This window comes from Sturnira hondurensis, unplaced genomic scaffold (assembly GCF_014824575.4).
Source record: "Sturnira hondurensis isolate 20B ecotype Veracruz unplaced genomic scaffold, ASM1482457v3 Scaffold0018525, whole genome shotgun sequence".
NCBI lineage: Eukaryota > Metazoa > Chordata > Mammalia > Chiroptera > Phyllostomidae > Sturnira > Sturnira hondurensis.
Genome location: NW_028091156.1, coordinates 2223581 through 2234503, shown reverse-complemented (window position 1 = coordinate 2234503; position 10923 = coordinate 2223581). Strand labels below are relative to the sequence as shown.

The following is a 10923-nucleotide window of genomic DNA, read 5'->3' as shown; positions in this document are numbered from 1 at the left end:
CCCCCCAATCTATTTTCTACCTACCGTCTATGCTATTTTCTGTACCTTCTCCCCCCTTCTCCTCCTCCCACCCGCCCTGTTGCTAGCCCTCCATGTGTTCTTCATTTCTATGGTTCCACTCCTGATCTAGCTGTCCTCTTGGTTTGCTTTTAGGTGTGGTTGTTAGTAACTGTGAGTTTGCTGTCCTTTCACTGTTCATATTTTCTTAACTTCTTTTTCTTAGATAAGTCCCTTTAACATTTCATATAATAAGGGCTTGGTGATGATGAACTACTTGAATTTGATCTTATCTGAGAAGCACTTTATCTGTCCTTCCATTCTAAATGAAAACTTTGCTGGATACAGCAGTCTTGGCTGTAGGTCTTTGGATTTCATGACTTGGAATACTTCTTTCCAGCCCCTTCTTGCCTGTAAGGTCTCTTTTGAGAAATCAGCTGACAATCTGATGGGTACTCCTTTGTAGGTGACTGTCCCCTTATCTCTTGATGCTTCTAGGATTCTCTCCTTCATTTTAGTCTTGGCTAATGTCATTATGATGTGCCTTGGTGTGTTCCTTCTTGGGTCCAACTTGTTTGGGACTCTCTGAGCTTCCTGGATTTCCTGGAAGTCTATTTCCTTTGCCAGACTGGGGAAGTTCTCCTTTATTATTTGTTCAAATACGTTTTCCACTCATGGCTGTTTATTTTCCCCTTCTGGTACCCCTATAATTCAGATGTTGGAACATTTAAAGATGTCCTGGAGGTTCCTAGGCCTCTCCTCATTTTTTTGAATTCTTGTAACTTCACTTTTTTCTGTTTGGTCATTTCTTCCTTCCTTCTGGTCCACCCCCTTGACTTGAGTCCCAGTTTCCTTTCCATCACTATTGGTTTCCTGTCCATTTCCCTTCATTTCAATTAGTTTAGCCTTCATATGTTCCTCTAATTTGTGACTATAATCAACCAGTTCTGTGAGCATCATGATCACCAGTGTTTTGAACTGTGCATCTGATAGGTTAGCTATTTCCTGGTCGCTTAGAGTTATTTGCCCTGGGGCTTTGAGTTCTTCTTGAGCCATCTTTTGGACTATTCATGCCTGTTATGTATGAGGAGCAGAGCCCTAGGTGTTCACCAGGGCGGGGCAACTCAGTAGCTGGGTTGTGACGCTGTACATGGGGGCGGGGTCAGAGGAAAGCAATGGCGGCCGCCAGGGGCCAGCACGGTCCGTCCCACTGCGCATGAATGTGCAACTGTGGTCAGCCTGCTGCTGCTGAGTTCACCGCTGGGGCCGGCGCGGTCCATCCCACTGCTCACTCCTCTGCTGGTTTATCTGCACTCGAATGTGTGACCACAGCCAGCCCACCACCCCATGCCCTCGCTGGGTCCGCCCGACACGGGGCTGCCTGGGTGCCTGGGGTCAGGGGATCTTTCTTGCCTGTCTCCGCTCCACTGCTGCCTCTGCCCCTCTTACCGGTCCGGTTGAATGGTTGGTTGTTTGTCGGACTTCTGTATAGTTCAATTTTCTGTTCTTTGGCCACGTCTTTGTTCTCCAAACCTTTGTTGTATTCAAACTTGGTTGTGGGAGAAGGCACAGTGTTTCCACCTACACCTCCATCTTGGCGGAAGTCCCAAGAATGTTACTTTGTTTCTTAATTGTCCCATCAAAGCTTCTTTCTTGTCCTAGCACAGAAACCCAAGACTGCTTTTGACGGTCATTTGAAGATTGGTGACATTTTCAAGAGGAAGAGTAATCGTTAACGTGATTAGCTTTAAATGTGACAGTTAAATGTCGGCGATTATCTGTAACCATAGTCCACATTTCTGCTTCCTCCAATTAGCAAATGAGATGAAATTTGTGTTATGAAAATTCAATGAGCCATCAACTTTTTTATCTTAATCCTTCCCTGATTTTAAAAATAATGTCCAAGTTAGAGAATAGAAATTACCCATAATCTTATCACCCAGATACCATTAATGTTTCAGTGTATTTCTGATTTTTAAATTTTTTTCAAAGTACTGCATGTATAGTTTACAGACTCCAATGTCCAAGAGAAAGAAAAGCCTGCGTCCACACCGAGACCTACACATGAGTACCTCACAGCAACCTATCCACCAATCCATAGCCAACATCACACTCAGGGCGCAAAAACTAAAAGTGTTTCCATTAACACTGGAAACAAGACAGGGATGTCACTTTCACCACTCTTTCTCAACACAGTACTGGAGGTCCTGGCCACAGCAGTCAGACAAGAAAAAGAAATAAGAGGCATCCAAATTAGAGATGAGGAAGCAAAACTGTCACTATTTGCAGATGACAAGATACTATAGAGAGAGAACCCTAGAGAGTCCACCAAAAACCCACAAGAACTCATAAATGAATTCAGTAAAGTAGCAGGAGAGAAAATAAATATCCAGAAATCAGTTGCATTTATATATACCTATAATGAATTATTAGAAAGAGAAACTAAGAAAACAATTTCACAATTGCATAAAAAAAGCTAAAAAAAAAAAAACCCCAAACCTAGCAATAAATTTAACCAAGGATATAAACAATTTGTACTTGGAAAGTTATAAGAAACTGAAAAAGATCTAACTGTAAGCATATGCCATGCTCATGGATAGGAAGAATTAACATCATTAAAATGCCCATATCACCAAGGCAATTTACACAGTTAACACAATTCCTGTCAAAATACCAATGATGTTTTTCACAGAACTACAACACATAATCCATTAATTTGTATGGAACCATAAAAGACCCAAATAGCCACAGAAATCTTGAGAAAGAAGAACAAAATTGGAGGTATCATACTACCTGATANACCCCAAACCTAGCAATAAATTTAAACGATTTGTACTTGGAAAGTTATAAGAAACTGAAAAAGATCTAACTGGAAGCATATGCCATGCTCATGCATAGGAAGAATTAACATCATTAAAATGCCCATATCACCAAAGCAATTTACACATTGAACACAATTCCTGTCAAAATACCAATGATGTTTTTCACAGAACTACAACACATAATCCATTAATTTGTATGGAACCATAAAAGACCCAAATAGCCACAGAAATTTTGAGAAGAACAAAATTGGAGGTATCATACTACCTGATATCAAACTATACTACAAGTCTACAGTAATCAAAAGAGCATACTATTAACATACAAACAGACACACAGATCAATGGAACAGAATAGAGAGGCCAAAAATAAACCCACACCTATGTGGTCAATTAATCTATGACAAAAAAAGGCAAAAATATACAGTGGGGTAAAGACAATGTATTCAATAAATATTGTTGGGAAAATTGGAGCAATGTGTGCAGAAAAATGAAATAAGACCACTTTTTTATACCATATACAAGAATGAACTCAAAATGGATTAAAGACTTAAATGTTATACTCAAAACCATAAAATTTCTAGAAGAAAACATAGGCAGTAAAATCTCAGACATTTCTCTTAGCAATATTTCTTCTGATATATCTCCTCAGACAAGGGAAACAGAAAAAAAAAAAGAAAGAAAAACAAACAAGACTACCACAATTTAAAAGTTTTGTACAACAAAAGAAACCATCAACAAAATGAAAAGACAACCTGAATGAGCCCTGGCTGGTGTAGCTCAGTGGATTGAGCACGGGCCTGAGAACCAAACAACCGCAGTTCAATTCCCAGTCAGGGCACATGCCTGGGTTACAGGCCAGCTCCCAGCAGGGGTCACACGAGAGGCAACCATACATTGATGTTTCTCTCCCTCTCTCCTTCCCTTCCCCTCTAAAGATAAATAAATAAATCCTTAAAAATTTTTTAAAAAGAAAGAAAAGACAACCTACTGAATGGGAGAAGATATTCTTCAATGGTACATCCAATATGGGTTAATATCCAAAATTTCTAAAGCACTCATACAACTTAATACCAAAATAAAAATCCAATTAAAAAATGGGCAGAGAACCTGAATAGATAGTTCTCCAAAGAAGGTGTACAGGTGGCCAAAGACATATAAAAAGATGCTCAATATCACTAATCATCAGAGAAATACAGATTAAAACCACAATGAGATATCACCTCATAGCTATCAGAATGGCCATCATCAATAAATCAAGAAACAAGTGTTGGCGAGGGTGTGGAGAAAGGGAACCCTGGTGCGCTGCTGGTGGGAATGCAGACGGGTGCAGCCACTGTGGAAAGCAGTATCCCATTATCCAGTAATTGCACTTCCGGGAATATATCTGAAGAAGACCCCAAAATGCTAATCCAGAAGATTAGACGCACCCAGTGTTCGCTGGACCATTATCTTCGGTAGCCAAGATACGGAAGCAGCCCACGTGCCCTTCAATGGTCGAGAAGATGAAAGGGCAGGGGTGCACATGTAGGGTGGAATGCTCGTCAGCAATAAGAAAGAGTGACATCTCACCATTTGCAACGGCATGGATGGACTTAGAGGGTATTATGCTCAGTGCAGTAAATCAGTTAGAGAAACACGAATACCACATGACTTCACTTATACTCGGAATCTGAAGAACAAAAGAAACAAAACGGAAACACACTCACAGTTAGAGGGCGGACTGGCAGCCGGCAGAGGGGAGGGAGGCCGGAGGACTGGGGGAAAGGTGAGGGATTAAGAAGCACAAATTGGTAGTTACGGACCAGTAACAGGGTTGGAAAGCAGCACAGGGAGTAATAGCTTGACAGAGTTGTACTAATACGTACGCACCAGGCAGGGACGGGAAATACTGGGGGATCACTTTGTAAAGTGCGGAATTATCTAACCACGGTGCTGTGCACCTGTAACTAACACAAAGTACTACGGAACGTAAACTGTAATCGGAAAATAAAGTTAAAATTCAAAAAGAATGTCAGGGCCTTTTCTCTAGATTAGAGCCATTGCAATCCCTCCAACCTCTCGCTTAGGAGGGTGAGCTCGGCCAGCACTGTCCCAAAACATGGCAGGGAAGAAACCAGTTTTCTTTGCGCATGTTCAGGTGGGAGGGCCAGCCTCAAAGAACCGCCTTTTTCTCTTCCAGCTGACACTGAGGCTGAAACACACACACACGCTTTTGCGTTTTTAAAAAATGTATAGTAAGAGTTTCCTCCGTATCATTACAGTGACTGGAGAACCCTATGCTACATGTGAGATAGAGTTTCACCACATGTAGTGCCGGTTTTCCTCTTTGTTGGACATTTACACTGTTCCCATGTTGCTCCTTTTTTTCAAAGATGACAGTGTCAAGAGGATGTTCACTTACTTTAGGCTCTTTTCCCTGCAGGTGACGTTCAGTATGCTGGAAATTTACAACGAACAGGTAACAGTGATTCTGCTTCCCGACACACACACACACCTGAGAAACTCCGCAGCTTCATCGGCGTCAGGGGCACCCCCTACCTGCCCCACGGACGGAGTCTGAACCCCCTGGTCTGGCTCTGACCAGTCCCACGCTCCCTGTCCAAGCTCATTGCACACCCTCTGTGCTTCAGCCACACGGCGCCTTTTTAGAGCAGGTCACGTTCCTGTTCCCGTCCTTTCCCTGCCCTCAGAGGGACCATCAAACTTCAAGATCCAGCTCAGATGTCAGCCCTCTAGCAACCCGAGGCAGCTGACCTCGGTCAGCATGGTGTGTGGTACAGGGGTTGGCAAACTTAACCTTCAAAGGGCCAGATGCTTAATATTGGGTTGGCGAAAAAGTTTCTCTCATTTTTTCTGTATGATGGGTCTGTTAGCACTTAGTTATCCTTAACTTCAGTTGAAACAAATTTGTTGGATTGTATTGTGACAGCTGTCATATCAGCATGCATTAAAAAAACTTACCAAAATTGGTGAATTTTTATGTACCCATTTTAATATTGAAGATAGAAGAAAACATGCAACATTTTCACATATTATGCTTTATTATTTCAAAAAAGGTAAAAATGCAACTGAAATGCAAAAAAAGATTTGTGCAGAGTATGGAGAAGGTGCTGTGACTGATCCAATGTGTCAAAAGTGGATTGCGAAGTTCTGTACTGAGGATTTCTTGCAGGACGATGCTCCACAGTGTGCTGGACCAGTTGAAGTTCACAGCAATCAAATCGAGAGTAACTGAGAACAATCCACGTTATACCATGTGGGAGATGACATACTCAAAATATCAAATCAATAAATGTCATTGGCGAAATGAAAACTATGTCTTTTATTCTATGGAAAAAAACCACACAGACTTTTTGGCCAACTCAGTATTTTAGGCTTTGAGGGCCCCACGGCCTCTCATGCAGCTATTCAGCTCTTCGCTTAGGGCACAAAAGCAGCCACGAATGATGTGAAAGTGAACGGACTTGGCTTGTGTGTGGGCGTCGGAGTGCTCTCAGTACTCAAAAGTAATAAAGCCGAGTTTCTAAAACACAAAAAATTATGCTTCTGATTTCACTAGTTACAAGTCCCCCTATTTCCTTGTTTGCATTTCCTTATTTTTTTACTTAAATTATGAGGTTGTCCGGTACCTATAGAAATTTAACACGCATTGATTCATCCAATAAATATTTGTTGAGCATCTAATACATCCTAGCAGAGCTCTCAAGATAAACAGTAATCCCTGCCTGCCTGGAGGGGACACACTTTGATTCTTCTCCCCCCACAGGTGAGAGACTTGCTGTCTGGAGCTAAGAAGCCTGGAGGACTAAGGGTCAGGGAGGATTCGGAGCTGGGCTTCTATGTGGAAGGTCTGAAGTCAGTGCCTTGCGAGAACTACGCACAGATTGAAAGGCTGATGGAACAAGGAATGAAAATGAGGACCACAGCTTCCACCAACCTCAACGCCAGCAGCAGCAGGTCTCACATGGTCATCACCCTTCAGTTCAAGCAGGTGAGGGCCGAGTGGGTGCCACTGTCCCCACCTCTCACCAATGGTGTCCCGGGGAGTGGTTCCCAGTGGCACAGTGAGCTGGTGAACACGGTAGAGTCCTGTTGAGTTTGAATGATAGGTTAAGGGGGCTACTTCCAATGAGGAGGTGGTAAGTCATAAGCAAGAGAAATCGGGGTGCCTAGGATTTCCCTGCCTCCCTGCACATCCATGCGCAGCCTGGCTCACTGGCAAACGCAGACCAGCTCTCAGGTCCCTGAGCCAAGGGGCCCACCAGGTAGAGTGGTGCTGGAAGGACCACGAACAAAGTCTTGGAAACCAGGGAATCCGTGTCACTGTGGACTAACCAGACTCTGTGACAGACAAGAGCCTTCCTGGTGTGGACGTGAGAGCGACCTCTACCAGGTCGCCAGAGTGATTCAGAAATGGTTCCAGTCAGCCCTCTGTATCCACAGGGTCCACAGTTGTGGATTCAACCACCTGTGGACCAAAAACACCTGGGAAAGCAGGAGACGCTGTTGCTGACACGCACTTGGAAGTCAGGGCTGCTGTGGCTGTGTCTGCACTGAACTGCAGACTTACTTCCTTAGTGTTATTCCTTCAGTAGGACAGCATAACAGTATTTACAGAGCATCCACACTGTGTCAGGCACTACCTAAGTAACCTGTGGCTGATTTAAAGTATACGGGAGGATGTGTGCACGCTATATGCAAATGCTATGCTATTTATTCAAGGGACTTCAGCATCCTCAGATTTGGGTACCTGAGAAGGGTCCTTGAACAAATCCCACCCCTCCTATCGAGGATGGCTGTTCACAGAGCCTGGGCGAATGCTAGGTAGCTATGATTTTACTGCATCCCTAAGCCCCACAGCACCAGCAATGAAGGTGTCCCGCTCTGACCAGGAACAGTGGGGAAACACCAGCCGGGCATGCGTGACTTCATTTCCCAGCTCCCGAGCCTCAGTCTCCTGCTCTGGAATGAGACGAAGAGCCCTCCTCACAGGAGTGAGGGGAGGCTTAAATAGCGCACGCCATGCTAAAGAGCTTTGTGAACTTTTAAGTACTATTCCCTTAGTTCCCCACATTAGGAAAATTCATAAACTTTGTAAGTGGTTTGCCCTACTTTTTTTTACCTTGATATTTTAGAGGAGAAATCAGCTGGGAAAAAAGGAGCCTAGAGACCTGTGGGGCCCTAGCTCCACGCTGTGCACTGGTGTCAGGACTAACAATGCCGGGTGTGGTGAGAGCCACGACATCGATCATCTCTTCCTCACAGAACACCCTACCGATTGCTATCATCCCTGTGTCACAACCGAGCAAGGGACGGCTCCGAAAAGTCAGAGCTGTGCAGCTGGCAGGGGCTCCGTAGCGTTCCAAAACCCACGCTCTCTCCACTACACGACCACTCGGTACTGCACAGTCACTACTTTTGCAGATTTCACGGTATTTCGTATTTAAAATAGCCACTAGCCACAGAAATACTAGAGCAATAATTGGAATCTAATACACCCCTGGAAACAGCTTTGCAGAATTGGGAAGGGGTGACTGAGACCCTCGGGCCTGGTGATGTGTTCCCATAAAATGTCACTGTTATGAGGACGGCCTTGTGACTTGTAAATTGTACTGTATCCTTTCTGGGTCTGGAACAGAACTGAAACACGTCCTGTCAAATGTAAACGAGACCGGCCCCGTGGGCCGCCTGTCAGCACACCAGCGCGCGGCGTGTGCGGCTCTCCTGCAGGTTTTCCCGGACAGGGGCCTCACCAAACAATCCAGCATTAATCTGGTGGACCTGGCGGGAAGCGAAAGGCAGAAATCTTCGGGAGCCGGAGGAGACAGACTGAGGGAAGGATCGCGAGTTAACCTAAGTCTAACCAATTTAGGAAATGTCATCAGGTAAATAACCAGTGGGTAGGTATTTATTTGCACCATAAGAATGACCTCGGGTACCAAAAATTGGACTAATCAGAAGTCCTGGTTCATGAGTCACTGTAATCATTGGCTGGTCCTCCTATACATTTCATTTTAAACTAGTTAATTGCTTTTTCATGAAATGAACACTAATAAAATGGCCCCCCAACCAAATGGGCAGCTGGCATCTCTTTCCCGTACTTTCCTTGGAGGTAACTATCATCGTGAATTTTATATTTTCTCTCTCTGCCCCGCCCCCTCTCACTCTCTCTGCCCCGCCCCCTCTCACTCTCTCTTCCCCTCCCCTCTTTCATCATCCTTGTTTCAACACATGTGAATATCATTATTTAGTAGCATTCATGTTTGAAGTTTATTAAAAGGATAAAATATGATCTTCTGGGTCTTGCTTTTTTAGGTTAAGGTACAAAGACAAAGTGTAGAAATTTCAATGTTCATTTTAATGAATCTACATGTGTATATCTGTGTAATTATCACCCATATTAAGATACAGAATATTTCTTTTAAAGATTTTATTTATTTATTTTTAGAGAGCAGGGAAGGGAGGGAGGAAGAGATGGAGAGAAACATCAATGTGGGGTTGCCTCTTGCGCACCCCCACATTGGGGACCTGGCCCACAACCCAGGCAGGTGCCCTGACCGGAAATCGAACTGGGGACCCTATCGTTCAAAGGCCAGCCAGCACTCAATCCACTGAGCCACACCAGCCAGGGCAAGATACAGAATATTTCTTAAATCAGCAAACAACAAATGATGGTGAGACTGTGGGCAAAAGAGAACCCTTGTGCACTGCTGGTGGGAATGCAGAATACACTGCGGAAACCAGTATAAAGGGCCCTCAAGCAAACAAAACTAGAACTGCCTTATGACTTAGCGATTCCACTTCTGGGGATTTACCTGAAGAAATCCAAACCACGAATTGGAAAGAACATATGCACCCTCATGTTCACTGCAGCGTTATTTACAATAGCCAGGCTTATGGAAGCAGCCCAAGTGCCCATCATGAAAAGGGCTGCGGTACCTTTACACAATGAAATAGTACTCAGCTATGAAAAAGAATGACATCCTAGCCTTCGTCACAGCATGGACGGACCTAGAGCGTACTGTGCTCAGTGAAATGGCAGAGAAAGACAAATCCCGCATGAGTTCGCTTATACGTGGAGTCTATAGGACAACGTGAATGAAGAGAAGTGAAACATTCTCCTGGACACAGCCCGGTGGCTGCCAGAGGGAGGGACCCTGGGGTGAAACAGGTGGAGGGACTGGGTGCAGACTGGTAGTTGGAAACCAGTCGGGGGGTGTAGAGGACAGCGGAGGGACTGGGGTCAACAGTGGGTGATCACTGCATGTGGTGCCAGGTGGGGACTGGAAATACCGAGCGGGTCACTTTGCAGGCAGACCACTGTGCTGTACACGTGAAACTAATAAAAAGTGATGCTATAACCTTCCCTTTAAAAATAAAATTAAAAATTGCCCTGGCCGGTGTGGCTCAGTGGATTGAGCGCGGGCCTGTGGACCAGATGATCGAGGTTTGATTCCCGGTCGGGGTGCATGCCTGGGTTGCAGGCCAGTTCCCGGCGGGCGGAGGGGGCGGGGGGGACCCACGAGGGGCAGCCATGCATTGATGTTTCTCTCCCTCTCTCTTCCCTTCCCCTCTGGAGATGAATAAATAAAATCTTAAAAGAATAAAAAAATAAAATTAAAAATAGATAAAAACAATGGGAAGACAGAATTAAAAACTAGATTAAATAAAACTTCTATTCCCTGTGAGGGAGGGACTGAACGAGGTGGAAGAGAAAGGGATACAATTTTTACTTCTCTGGACACGTCTTGCTTCGAGATTTCACTTTGGAGCCAGGTCCATATTTTAAACAGTCACAGAGCAAGAATGCACTTAAACGGGGACTTTCATAAATGAAAGCCAAGTGAAAGAAAGGGGGGAAAAGGGTTTACCATCCTGCTCCTGGCTTTTACTCCCACTGAGAAACTGACCTTTGTCACCAAGGATTAGTTTTGCGTAACTGATTCGGATATTGGCTTAAGTTCTACAGTTTTGTTTTATTTAAGATTAGAATCAGAAAGGTATCTACCTTCATCATACTTGAGTTCCCACGCACCTGGAGTTGATGTCAGGGCATAAGGTAGATTTCCTTTTCATCATTTTTTCCCTTACAGGTGACTGGTTC

At 44.3% G+C, this 10923-nt stretch overlaps 1 protein-coding gene across 1 annotated transcript in view; it reads left to right on the top strand.

The window, feature by feature from the left end:
* Nucleotides 1–10923, top strand: part of LOC119003256 (kinesin-like protein KIF28P) — a 50113-nt gene that overhangs the window by 16297 nt on the left and 22893 nt on the right. The window contains exons 4-6 of the mRNA XM_037069518.1: nucleotides 5242–5277; nucleotides 6586–6810; nucleotides 8550–8704. Coding sequence (XP_036925413.1) covers nucleotides 5242–5277; nucleotides 6586–6810; nucleotides 8550–8704 — 416 coding nt within the window. The remainder of the gene's footprint in view (nucleotides 1–5241; nucleotides 5278–6585; nucleotides 6811–8549; nucleotides 8705–10923) is intronic.